The following is a 14,178-nucleotide window of genomic DNA, read 5'->3' on the forward strand; positions in this document are numbered from 1 at the left end:
AAAGTGGATTACCTCACACTTTCCCACATTGAACTCCATCTGCAAAGTTCTTGCCCATTCACTTAACCTATCAATATCCCTTTGCAGATTCTTTGTGTCCCCATCACAACATGCCTTCCCACCTATTTTTGTATCATCAGCAAATTTGGATACACTACACTCTATCCCTTCCTCCAAGTCATTAATATAGATAGTAAACAGTTGAGGCCCCAGGACCGATCCTTGTGGCACTCCATTAGTTACGGCTTTCCAACCTGAAAAAGACCCATTGATCCTGACTCTCTGCCTTCTGTGTGTTAGCCAATCCTCAATCCATGGCAACACATTATCCCCAATAGTCTGAGCTTTTATTTTGTGCAATAACCTTTTATGTGGCACCTTATCCAACGCCTTCTGGAAATCCAAATACACAACATCTACCGTTTCCCCTTTATCCACTCCGCTTGTTATATCCTCAAAGATCTCTAGCAAATTTGTCAAACATGGTTTCCCTTTCATGAAACCATGTTGACTTTGTTTGATTGCATTATGTTTTTCTAAATGTCCTGCTATTTCTTCATTAATTATGCACTCTAGCATTTTCCCAATGACAGATGTTAAGCTAACTGGTCTATGGTTTCCTGCTTTCTGTCTCCCTCCTTTCTTGAATAGGGGCGTCATATTAGAGGTTTACCAATCTGCTGGTATCCGATCGGCATCAGTGAGTTTTGGTATATTATGACCAATGCCTGTACTATCTCAGCAGCCACTTCTTTTAAAACCCTTGCATGCAGGCCATCAGGTCCTGGCGACTTGTCTGCCTTTAGTCCCATCAGCTTGTCAAGCACCTTTTCCCTCGTGATAGAGATTGTTACAAGTTCCTCCCTCCCATTTACACCTTGCTCATCTATTATTGTTGGGATGTTTATAGTGTCCTCCACTGTGAAGACCGATGCAAAATATTGGTTTAAATTATCTGCCATTTCTCTGTTCCCTGTTATTAATTCCCCAGTCTCAACCTCTAAGGGTCCCACACTTACTTCAGCTACTCTCTTCCTTTTTATATACCCGTAGAAGCTTGTACTGTTTGTTTTTATATTTCTTGCCAATTTACTCTCATAATCAATTTTCTCCCTCTGTATTCATTTTTTAGTCATCCATTGCTGGTTTCTAAAATGGCCTCCTCCTGTGCCTATGAAACATTTAGAAGGCAAGTCAACTGCTGTATTAGAGTATAGCCAGAGGTAGCATGGAGTGAAGGAAAGTGACCTCTGCTAGAATGTGAGAAGGGTGCATTCCCTCTCTCCGTCTCCAACAAAAAGGTTGAGTGAGGGACAGGTGACAACAGTGGTGTGGCCCAATACACTTAAAAGGGAAGGAAAGTTGAAAAAAAAACTTACTGTAATTTTGCATGACTTGTTTAGGGCATCAACCCAGTCAAGTAAATCATTCTTATCGTTGGCTTGTAGAAAGTAGCGGCGTAGACCTGCATTTATAACTACAATAAAAACAGAAGTGGTTTTGTTAGACTGTTTTTAGTACATATACAATGCGTTGAACAGTTAGTAGAATTCAAGGCATTTATTTACAATGGGGTTGGGAGGCGTGGAGCGGTAAGTCATGGATTCACAGTTTTGATCGCCCAAATGAGGCGCAGTCAAGTTGAGCTCTCCTGTCCTGGGATGCTGCAAGTGAGGAAAGTCACCCCAGGGCTTGTGCGCCTACGCTGGATGAAGAAACAAAACTGAAAAATGAAGCAAGGCAAACCCAACACTGATGCACAAAACAGAGTCTTTGAGCAAGTCACTTGCTGTCTCGCTGTCAGATAGGACTTGCTGCTTCATGAGGTGGGTGCATGGAGGTTTGCCCTGTTTAGTACAAAAAGGCACTCTCCACAGAAGGTGACAGTCCACCAGGAAACCACGGGCGGGGTTGACACTTGGTTTACAGTTGTGAGCAAAGATAGCATACCTTAAGAAAAACTCACTTGGAACCCATCATGACATCTGAAATGCTGTATAACCATAGAACCAAGGTGTCACAAACAAACAGAACATTCTGTACTTCCTTTTTAAAAATCTACTACAATCGAGAAGGATGATGGGTCACATCTAACTTTTTGGAGACAAGCTTGAAAGGTCACATAAGATGAAAATGTGGAGACTGTTCTGCTGGCTTTAACAATCTGCCCACGTATTCTTTCATCAGTTAGTAGCTTGCGGTTGACTTATCTTACCCTGCTTTATCTGCACATCAGTGTACGTCAATTCAGCTCAGTACCAGCTCTATGTGAACCCTGACAAATTCTTCTACTTGGGAATGGCCTCCAAACCTGAAGAACCAAATCTTAATCCATTTGGAAAGTGGTCTGTCGTATGCATTACTCAGATGCATATAAATCCTGGCTACTTTTTTCATCTTCCAAAGCCTTTCATTCCTTTCAGTGTAAAGTTGACCATTTCTTCATGGCTTGGTTATGTCCAAATCCTAGTTGCATGCTGTCTCTACTGCTTGACTTTTTTTTGTGTTAGCGGTAACACACGTGACGAATAGAGCTGAATTTTCCCGCAGGCGCCAGGAACACGACGTCAGCACCATTTCCAGCCGCTGACGTCACATGTTTCAGTAGCTCGCCTGCCAGCTGAATTTTACCCAGGAAGGAGGGCAGTTAATGGGCTGCCTCCACATTCGCCGTCAGTAAAGGACAGCGGGTGGGTTCCAGAGGCAGGAGCTCAGGACTGCGAGGCCTACTGCAAGGGAGGCTGGCAGCCCCCACTGTGTGGCCAGTGGGAGCACTGCGAAGGCCCAAGCAGCTGAAGCAGCAGGAAAACACTGCGCTGTCATCAGGTTATGGGTGCAGCTGAAACTTCATGAGGCTCACGTGGATCAGAGGCATCCATCTCCACAAATTCCACACTTGATGGCAAGACTGTGAGGTAGGAAACCAGCAGCCTTGCCATTTTCTGCCAGTATCAGTGAAATCTCAATTATGTGAAATTCAGCCTCCACCTCTCACTGTGCAACCACCTCTTACTTGCCAGGATGTGGACAGAGCTGGGGAGGGGGTTTGGGGCCCACACAATGCTGGCAAGATTGCAGTCTTCTCACAAAATGCCCACTCAATACCTCACTTAATTGGCTTAACTATCTGCCTGGCACCATTGGCAGATACACTGCCATTGCCATTGTGGTCCTGCCTCTGGGAAAAGTGAGAGGAGGTGGGAATATATCAGGGAGCCGACTTGACGCATTCATTTCTAAAATTCCCCACCCCTCCGCCTCCACGGGGCTGGAAAAATTCCAGCTTTTATTTGTCGGGAAATGCAAAACTTTTTACACTGCTGACAATATACACCCTTTTATAATGACAGCAAGATTACACTGCTAGCCTGCATAAGTGGGTTGGCAATACCAAGGAGGCAGGATTATTTGAAGAGTCCCAGTTGAGCCTGGAAAGTGAGTTAAATAATTGTCTGTTTGTTAATATTTTTGGCCAATTCGATTTCCCAGCATTTCAAAACTTTTAAATGCAGGATCCAGGCACAGCGATTTCAGATCATGATGTTATTTTATTCTTAGTGTCCCATTGAGGGTTTGATTTGAAAAAGAAATTTGGTGTGTTGGGGAAGAGTCAGTAAACAGAGAACAATATTGGCGAAATCAGGAATGCCAACAGCGATATAGACACTATTATATTCGTAATAGGAGTAGAACCACAGTTCAGTGATGAAGAACACAGACCAGTAGTGCGAATGCAGAGCCTGCCTCTTCCTGAACACAACTTCTCTGCAATAATTTAATTCCTTAGCATTCAGTGGGAAAGATATTTTTCAAAAGGTCAGTTTTTCTGATCTCTAAGCTTGTCCATTACAATAGCAGGACCACTGTACTACATTAGACATATTTGCTGTTCCAGAACTTGGGGGTTGTGCAGTATTCATCAACTTTGAGGGACTGAAACCACCGAACTGTTTTGCACTGACCATATACAGCATGCAATTATACTAGTAAATGAGGCTTAAGAAATGCCAAGGATGACTAAAAGGTGCACAGTGTTAATATTTAAATATCTACATCAAACACTTACCAAAGCAATATTCAACTTTTGGTTTCTGCTTTGCAGTAGCTTCACTGACCTGAAATCCAAATAAAAGTTAGATTAGAAAAGTTCTGACTGAACACATCCTCTTTTTAGCCAGGAGTACTGCGTTTCTGAGACAACTGGGCTGATTTGTTTTTTTGTCTTCACATTCAGCCCATCAAGGCTGAAAGCAAAGATCGAAACACATTGTGTCCTGATCAGAAAACACCTCTAAGCTGATGATGCTGCGCTCATCACCCACATGGAAACTCAGCTCAAAGACTCATGGACTGTCTCTCCCACGCCTGTAACTTGTTCTCCTTGACTATAAGCGCCAAGAAAACTGTGGTCATGGAACAAGATGTTGCATCTCCACCCCTGATCACACTAAATAACACCCCATTGGAAGTGTTTAGCAAATTCTGCTACCTTGGGTCCACGGTAACAGACAATCTGTCCTTTGATGCAGAGCTCGATACACGCAGCTACCACCTTGCGAAACGCACATAGAGCACCACCAAGCTGACTTTAGGACCAAGCTGATAGCTCAGAAGGCCTGTGTTCTCAGCACCTTGCTGTATGGCTGTGAAACATGGGTGACTCACAACTACCAGGACAAGAAACTCAATCATTTCATCTTTGCCGTCTGCGGTGCATTATGGGCATATCCTGCTGGGACAAAATCACGAATGTGTCAGTCCTCTCAAAGGCAGAGCTCCCAAGCGCATCAACACTAATCAAACAGAGACAGCTTCGGTGGATCGAACACATCCGCAAGAAGAAAGATAGTCGCTTTCCCAAGGACCTTCTGTATGGTGAGATAGCCGGGGCCAGATGACAGTGGGGCGCCCAAAGCTCTGCTTCGGGGATGCTTGCAAATGTGACACGAAGGCCTTGAATGTAGACTATCGCACTTGGGAGTCACTAGTTGGTGAAAGAGGGAAATGGTAACACATCCTGTGAACTGGTGTGCACTATCACGACAACCAGTTGCAACAGAAGCTTGGCAACAGAGGGCAATGCTGAAAACAACAACTCACAGTGTCACTTGGCAGCATCACATGTGGCATTTGTGACAGAACCTGCCTCTCAAGGATTGGCCTTCACAGCCATCAGTAAAGATGCACCAAGAGAAGACACCCCACTTAAATGGATTGTTTGCTGTGTGACTTTATCTTTCTTCGATGGAAGGATGCCACTGAGGTTCTGAGACAACTGGGTTGATTCCCCCATTCAGTGGGGAACAGTACTCTGAGGGTGCTCTGACCTGGAATTCATGGGCCAGAGAATGGACAGAAAATCAGGGGCTCCAAGCCCTTGATTTCCCCATCAGCACTTCCTGCTGTTGCCACTGTACCCCAGTAGGGAATTAGCCCTTACCTCCAATGATGCGAGAGGAACTCTCCTTAAAGTTTGCAAGGGTTCAAAATCCTAATGTTGAGGATCAGTCCGATATATAAATATTGCAGGAAACTTGAGCACCATAGGGATAGTCTTATTTTCCAATGACAACTTCTCAGTCTGAAGGGTCTACACTTGGAACATTGTTTTACTTCTTTCAGATGCTGATGGGCCTGTTGAATATCTCCAATGCTTCCAGCATTGGCAGCTTTACTTTTGGTCTTCAATGCACGGGATATATGTTTATATTTTTATCTGAGGCGTTGTAGCTGGGATTGACGATCATTAAGTAGTCTGGGAGTCTCACTTTTTTTTTCAGATTTTCATGGTGATCTTACACTTTACACATAAACTCATTAAGAATTCCATTATCACTTGATTTGCAGCAGCCCATATAGAACCAGGGCTTCCCTGATGCTTTTCACAAGTTGCAGCTCTTTCCTCACACCAATTATGCAACATTATCATGTCTCCTATCAACTTGGGTTTGAATCTTTTCCTAGCCTCCAACCTCTTTTTCTCCCCCCTCTTCCGAGAGCAGTAATTCTTGTTGGACTACAATTACATAATCATCAGCAGCCTATTGGGTCCTTGTTAATAAAACTTGAACGACACAGGACTGGGAACCCTGATTAATATTTCCTTTCCTGAACCCACAGGCACTGAGCCCAATGGCGGTGTCCTTAATGATGCTCTGGCTAACTCCACACAGGCCAACAACTGATTGTTACTTGGTGTTGTGACTTGCTTAATACAGAGCTTGGCAATGCTTTTGCGTACTGTGCTGTCTTGGAAGCCAGTCTTAGGTTTCATTAAGTATTCAGTAGTGCAAGATGTTTTTGGGAACAACGCAATCTCATCATAAACCCTAACTGTATCATCATGTGCCCCTACACTAATAAACAAGGTCAATTATCTTGATAATAAAAGCAAAATACTGCGGATGCTGGAAATCTGAAACAAAAACAAGAAATGCTGGAATCACTCAGCAGGTCTGGCAGCATCTGTGGAAAGAGAAGCAGAGTTAACGTTTCGGGTCAGTGACCCTTCTTCAGAACCCTTCATCAATTATCTTGATGGTGCTCTATGTGATGATATATGTCAATAACACAGAGCGTTTTACTTCTGTCATCTTACCTTCAGGTTTGTTGTCTGTTTGAAATAGTCTCTCTGGGCTGTGTTATTCTTTATAATACGTACAGATTTTACTTTTAATTTATTCATGGGTTGAAACATCACTAGCAAGCACAGCATTTATTGTCCATCCCTAATGGCCCTTGAGAAGATGGTGGTGAGCTGCCTTCTCAAATACAACTGAGTGGCTTTCTAGACCATTTCAGAGTGCAGTTAAGAATTAACTACTTTGCTGTGGGTCTGGAGTTAATTATAGGCCAAACTGGGTAAGGATGCCAGATTTCCTTCCTGAGAGGACATTACTGAACCAGATGCGTTTTTGTGACAATCCAGTGGCTGCATGGCCACAATTACTGATTTTATCCTCAGCTGGTGTGGCGGGATTTGAACTGATAGTCTCTGAATCACTGGGTCAAATTTTACCAGCCCCCCGACATCGGGCGTCATGGCAGGGTGGGGGTGTCCCAGAAAATGCCTCCGGGAAAGGCCCGCCATGGGCCTCGATGCCAGGAAGGCCCCGCCCCATATTACCCATGGCGACGAGGCCTCCTGCTGGCTCCCCCCTCACTCGGTAACGGGAGCCCATTTTAAATATATTAATTCATGAATTAATGACCTACCGGCTCCCACTGCCATATTTCAGACGGTTGCCAGGACTCCTGCGCCTTCGGACCTCCGACTGGAGATCCGATGCGAGGCACTGGTGGGGAGGAGGTAAGTTTTTAGGGCAGGAGTGGGGGAGCGGATGAAACTTTCTGATTGGTCTCGGGCGTGGTGGGAAGGGGTGAGGTTCACAGTTGGTAAACGTTTGGTGGGGGTATGGCTGGGACCGCAAGGTAAGTTTTCTGGGAGGGGGGGTGGTGGGCAAGTAATAATTTGTTTTGTCATGGGGGCGTGGGAGAGGGTATTGAAATGTTGTTAAGTATTTCATCTTTAATTCACACTGCCTACAACTTTAAAAATTTAAATGAATTGGTAGGGCTTGAAGCCCTTTAAAAATGGCATCAATGCCGTTGCCGGGGACGGAACGGGTCATCGGGTAGTTGGGGGTGCGGCGGAGGGGTGCTGTCTGCCCCAGCCATGTAAATGAGCCACCGCGCTCAATATCGCGGTGGTTCCCTGGAGTAAATCTCATGCGTGCACACCACCACCTTGGAGGCTCGCTGCCAAGATCAGCAGCAAGCTGGTAAAATGCAGCCCATTATGTCTGGGCTTACTGGAGTACCAGTCCAGTAACATAACCATTATGCTAACTAACTCTTAAAGCTGGACTTGAAAGAATTGATGATGTTGGTTTTGTTGCAAGAATGTGCTTCCCACCAGCAGCAATTGTTCAGATGGCTCTTGAACAGAGGTAGCCCATTCAGCCCCTCAGGCCAGTTCCACCATTCATTCAGATCATAGCTGTTCTGTATCTCAAGTCTTATCTATCCACTTGGTTCCATAAACCTTAACATCCTAGTATTAACCGAATCCTAGTACTGGAATACTGCTGTATTCAGTGATGCTTCATGTTGGAGGGAGGTTGGATCTTCTCCTCTCTCTGTTCCCTCCCCAGTTATCAGCCTAATGGGAAGCCTCCATTTGCGGTCTTAAAACAAAACCATTGCTCAGATAAGATTGGCAATTGTCTGAGTCTATAATTTTGCAGATGTTCGTTATGGCTCAGTGGGTAGCACTCTCGCATCTGAGTCAGAAGGTTCTGAGATCAAGTTCCAGGCCAGAGACTTGAGCATGTAATCTAGGCTGATTCTCTAGTACAGTACTGAGGGAGTGCTGCACTGTCAGAGGTGCCATCTCTCAGAAGAGACCTTCAACCAAAGTCTTTTTCTAGGCAGCCTTTCTTCTTATTTTGAAACATGCTTTTCCTTGAGGGCTTCATTTAAATTCATCTGAATCACATTCGATGCTGAGATTGTACAGTACTTTCCATCTTCACATAACAAACTGGGACTGATCTCGCGTTGAGTGTTAATGATGCAAGTTTTCCCCAGGGAAAGATGTCAAGACAACTGGCATTTCCCCACAAGAAGGGCTACTTATCTTCAACGACCAGCACTGGCTGAGCAATGGCATTGTCTAGTTCTTCAGCCATCTTCCCTCCTGAAGAGGTCACATTGTGATGGTACGGGGAAACTCCAAAAGGAGATTAAGAGAAACCATGTTCCTACACATTTAGGAAAATGCACACAAGGTACTGCACTTCAGAACCAAACAGTAAACTTCTGCACTTACGAATGAAGCTAGCTGTTCGATCTTCATACCCAGAACTTGACAAAAGGTATTGACTAACACAAACTGGAAGTACCTTCTAATCTGGATTGCTGAAATCTTCCTCTTGTGAAACAGTGACCTACACTTGCACCGTGTGTGAAATTTAACCACTGCCACATAAATTAGACATCGCAATTTGTTAGGAAAAAAAACAGCTATGTAAAAAACTCTTCTAAATGCCTGTGTAAATGGCTTTGAAACAATCTGGTTCAAACCAGTGATTCCCCAAGCTCAGCTGGAACTTTAAGGGGAAGAACCTCTTGGAGGAGAGGAAAATGAGAGGCAAACATCAATTGTTACTATTCACGCACACACTCTAAGAAACTATCTCGCAATCGTGGAGAAGCTGGGAACCAAATCATTTCATGAAGCGCTGAAACAGAGGGAAGGACCTGTTAATAATTAAAAGGACAAACAAATACGAGAGGTTGGAAATAACTGAGTTCGTCCAAGACACAAATATCCAGACGTTAATAATGTTGGAAACTGCTGCGTCATTTTACAACTATCCAGAAGCTATTGATTTATTTGTGTATTGGTTTGTAATGGTCTGTTTCTGCTCATGAAATTAAACAATGAAAGGACTGGATTGCATACCTATTGATCATAGAGTCATACAAGCTTGCAGCACAAAAGGAGGCCATTTGACCCTACAAACTAGCCCTCTTCAAATAGATGTCCAATTGCCTTTTGAAAATTTCTACGGAATCTGATTCCACCATTCTTGATACTGTTCCGAAGAAGGGTCACTGACCCGAAACGTTAACTCTGCTTCTCTTTCCACAGATGCTGCCAGACCTGCTGAGTGATTCCAGCACTTCTTGTTTTTGTTTCAGATTTCCAGCATCCGCAGTATTTTGCTTTTATTCTAGATACTGTGTTCAGTTCTTCACAATCTTCTCCTCATTTCCCCTCTCGTTCTTTCGACAGTTATCTCTGGTCTCCGGTTACTGAGCCACTTGCCAGGGGAAACAGTTTGTCACTACTTACTTGATCAAAATCCCTCAATTTTGAATACCTCTATTTGGTCTCCCCTTAACCTTCTCTGCTCTGAGGAGAACAATACCAGCTTCTCCAATCTCTCCATATAACTGAAGTCTCTCATCCCTGATATCACCCTGGTAAACCTCCTCCGGACTCTCTCCAGGACCTTGTTGATAGATTACGTCAGTTTGACAGATTGGGAAGGGTCAGATGACATGCATGTAAAACTGCACAAGTATTGGAAAGGGCTTGATGTTAGCTGATTCTTCTTTCCCAACAGAGTTCTGAGCCTCCGGCTAATGCGTATGTTGTGTGCATGCCTTCAAGAGGGAAGTGATTCTTGGCTGGAGAGATTTCACCAGAAAGAAGGTAACTGGATTAACTATTAGTGTATGCATGTTCAATGTGATCACCCAGAAAGGATTCAATTGCCTGAGAAGGTCGGAGAGGAAGTTTCTAGAGCTATATTCTCCGTCATTGACCATGGAGGTTTTTCCGATTTCCTTTGCTCTCTTCCAGGAGATTATTTAGCAGTGGGGGAGTGGGGTGGTGAGCATCTAATCATAATGCTCCAGGCACAATGGACCTGTTTTTCCTCCCTGGTATTTAGGTATGTTCATATTTGACTCTTTTCCACAGTTACAAGATCCACCAGCCAACACTGTAGGACACATGGTAGAGCACTCTCAGGGAGCGTCAAGCACTGGAACCATGAGGTAAGCATGCCAAGAATCTGCTTGTTCACATTCCAGCTTCTCAAATGATGCCACATTTTGAGTGGAAAACCATTCTCTTCAAAGAGCTAACCAGTTACCTCATCTTCATCCTGTAATAAGTGGGAGACAAATCCCTTGGGATATAGGCGTTACAGGTCAAGCTATTCCCCAAGACCTTTCTTATTCTCATGACCAGGCTACAGTTTCCAGGAGCAGGCCAAATGCCTTTAGAGCTGAAAACTGTATATTTGCTTTCTCAGGCCTAGCTTAGTTTAGCCTCGGTTAACAATTAACTCTGAAACCTGGTCAATCACTTACTGGTGAATACCTGGGATCTCCACAACATTCTTTTGTTCATGGAAAGCAAAAAAAACACACCAACTCACCACTGCAATTTGTCCGATAATGAAGCAGTCCATACCAGCCTTGAGCAGAACCCAGACAATATCTGACTGGCAAGTGTGAGGTAACATTCGTGTCATATAATTGCCAGACACTGACAGTCTTCAACAAGAAATAGACAAACCACATCCCCCTGACCTTTGACAGCAGCATTATTGGCCAATTTTCCCCCCCCCACCTCTGCACCCCACTCACTGCAGCATCATGGGGGTGTGGGAATCACCACTGATCAAAAGCTTAGCTGGACCAACCATACGAACACCATGCCACAAAGATCAGGCCAGGATATGCTGCGATGCATTTCTCACCTCTGCAAAGCCTTGGCACTATCTGACAGGCACAAGTCAAGAATGCAATGGCATACTCATCCCTCGCCTGGATGGGTGCAGCTAGCGTATTCAATATTCAACATTATTCAGGACAGAGCAGTCTGCTTGATCAGTAGGCCCGTCACTGCATGCAATATCCCATCCGCTGCCACTGACACGACAGTATGTTTGATCTACAGAAACTCATCCAGCTCACACCAACCCAACCCCTAGTCACCAAAAAGCACAAGAGCAGTGATGGTCTAGCCGCACAATCAACTCCCGATTCCCCTCCAATCCGCACATCATCCCTAAGTGGACAGAGATAACAATTCTTTCATTGTCACTGGGTTAAAATCCTGGAATTCTTGGGAGTACCATCCCCATAAGGACTGCAAGCTTACAATGGTGCAAATGTTTTTGACTGTGCTTATTACAGTTCTTCTCAGCAATGCTGTTATTTTCTGACACGACATCGATAATCTATGCCTTAGCCAGCTCTTACTGTTCAGTGCATACAGAAAAGCTGATGACCACAGGATTGAAAAGAAAGACCTGCATTTATGTAGCACCTTTCACAAGCTTAGGATATGCCAAAGCACTTTACAACCAATGAAGTACGTTTGAAGTATAGTCACTGTAACATGGGAAATGCAGCAGCCAAATTGCACAGAGAAAAGTCCCACAAACAGCAATGTGATAATGACTAGATCATCTGCTTTTAGTGATGCTGAGTGAGGGATAACTACTGGTTAGGACACCATGTAGAACTCCCCTGCTCTTCTTCCAAATTACACTGTGGGATCTTTTATGTCCACCTGAGAGAGCAGGCAGAGCCCCAGTTTAACATTTCATCTGACAGACAGCACCTCAGATAGTACTGCTTTGGAGTATCAGCCCAGAACTTTGTGTTTAAGCCTCTGCAGTAGGACTTGAACCCGCAACCTTTTGACTCAGATATCAGGGTGCTACCAACTGAGCAACAACTGACACAGTCCATTCAGAGCAAACAGATTGCTTTTTCTTTTGAAACTCTAACACAATTCTTAACTATGATATAACCTATCAGTTTAGGTCTCAGTCAGCGACAAAGCAATAATGGTTTGTCCTGTGACAGTGATTCAATCCGCAAACACACTTTATGCTGGCTCTCCAATTGTTTAGCAATCGTGGTAAACTGGCTGTTTGCATCTGACAGTCAATTCACAACTGTCGAAGCACCAAAGCAATTACATCTGTGTCTGTCTTTCTGTGCACATTAAATACCTTTATAACCGATAACATTAGCACACAATTTATCTTTACCTTAAATCAGCATCGACTGTCCTAATGTCTCAGTCTTTGGTTCGGTGTCAATTTTTGTCTGATTTACATTCCTATGAAGCGCCTTGGGACATTTGACTGTGTTTAAGGCATTATATAAATGCAAGTTGTTGTTGCTGCACAAAAGACATTTGTCTCTTTTGTAGCCTGACCATCTGCTGTCTTCCAACCATCCCAAAGTACCTTACAGGAGTGATTAGCAAATAAAACACTGCCACATAAAGAGAGATATCAGGACAGGTGACCAAATGTTTAGTCAAAGAGCTGAGCTCGTCTTCTGGAGGCATACTCCTCTACCTTTACACCATCTTTGAGTAATGTATTTCACAAAGCAAGCATCTGCAGATCTGAATGAGGGCTTAACAAAACCATTAATGTCAGGCCAGTACATTAAGTCCCAGCAGAACATCCATGCCTTCATGTACCTGCATGCAAAATGACTGACACTGCTGCTGATAGCTGAGATAGAAACATGTTGCACTCTTTTCTTTCTTTGCTGTGCTAAGTTATGCTCAGGTGACTTCTGGATTGTCAATTGGTAGCACTTTTGCTCCCGAATCCAAAATTTCTGGGTTCAGGTTCCACTCCAGCAACTTGAGCACAAAAATCTAGGCTACCACTCCACTGCAGTACTGAGGGAGTGCTGTACTGTTGGAGGTGCTGTCTTTTGGATCAGTTGTTAAGTTGAGGCCCCGTCTGCCCTTTCAGGTGGACGTAAAAGATCCTATTGCACTATTTCGAAGAAGAGCTGAGGAGTTATCCCCACTGTCCTGGCCAATATTTATCCCTCAACCAACGTAATTAAAAATGATCTGGTCATTATCACACTGCTGTTAGTGGGAGCTTGCTGTGCACAAATTGGATGCTACATTTCCTACAACAGTGACCACACTTCAAAAGTACTTCATTGGCAGTAAAGCGACTTTGCGACATCCTGGGGTCATGAAAGGTGCTATATAAATGCAAGTCCTCTCTTTCTTTCTCAAACAGCCAGTGACTATCTCGGGTCACACAGGAAGAATGGCCAGTTGCAAGAGGTAGCAATGGGCTACCACCCTCTGTTGAAATAGGAGCCATTCTCCATAACAGAAGAGGAGAGATTGCGTGTTATGGGAGCTCAAAACCTAACCATAGCAGGTCCCAGCAAATTCTGGGAACTAAATATAGCATTTCTGGGTGTGAAATAATTAAATTCACTCATTTTAGAATCACATAATTTTTAAATAGGTTTACACAGGTGCAGAATTCTCTGCTAAATTTAGTAATGACAGGAATTTCACTCCATTGCAATTAGTTGGCTGTTATTCATTAACAGTGATGCAATAGCTTGATGGATTTAGCTACATTATCAATTATATTTTCATACTGCATCGAGAAGACTAAATGTCACAGCTGTCTTCTTAGCTGTACATGCAACATTAAAAGGGGTCAGTGGTTTTTTTGAGGAGGCTGGGTGCACAATAGCCACATGTAACACATGCCACAGTGTCGTTCCCTGCAAATGCTGCTGTAATATACTAACGGCTTAATGCAAACCATGAGACTGCATCAGAGGGATAATCTTCCCAATTTGCAC

At 43.9% G+C, this 14,178-nt stretch overlaps 1 protein-coding gene across 2 annotated transcripts in view; it reads right to left on the minus strand.

The window, feature by feature from the left end:
• Positions 1–14,178, minus strand: part of LOC137357056 (pleckstrin homology domain-containing family A member 2-like) — a 120,140-nt gene that overhangs the window by 44,148 nt on the left and 61,814 nt on the right. For both annotated transcript variants that reach the window (XM_068023033.1, XM_068023032.1), the window contains exons 4-5: positions 4,067–4,115; positions 1,380–1,477 (exon numbers count right to left, since the gene is read on the minus strand). In XM_068023033.1, coding sequence (XP_067879134.1) covers positions 1,380–1,477; positions 4,067–4,115 — 147 coding nt within the window. The remainder of the gene's footprint in view (positions 1–1,379; positions 1,478–4,066; positions 4,116–14,178) is intronic.

This window comes from Heterodontus francisci, chromosome 47 (assembly GCF_036365525.1).
Source record: "Heterodontus francisci isolate sHetFra1 chromosome 47, sHetFra1.hap1, whole genome shotgun sequence".
NCBI classification, from domain to species: Eukaryota; Metazoa; Chordata; class Chondrichthyes; order Heterodontiformes; family Heterodontidae; genus Heterodontus; species Heterodontus francisci.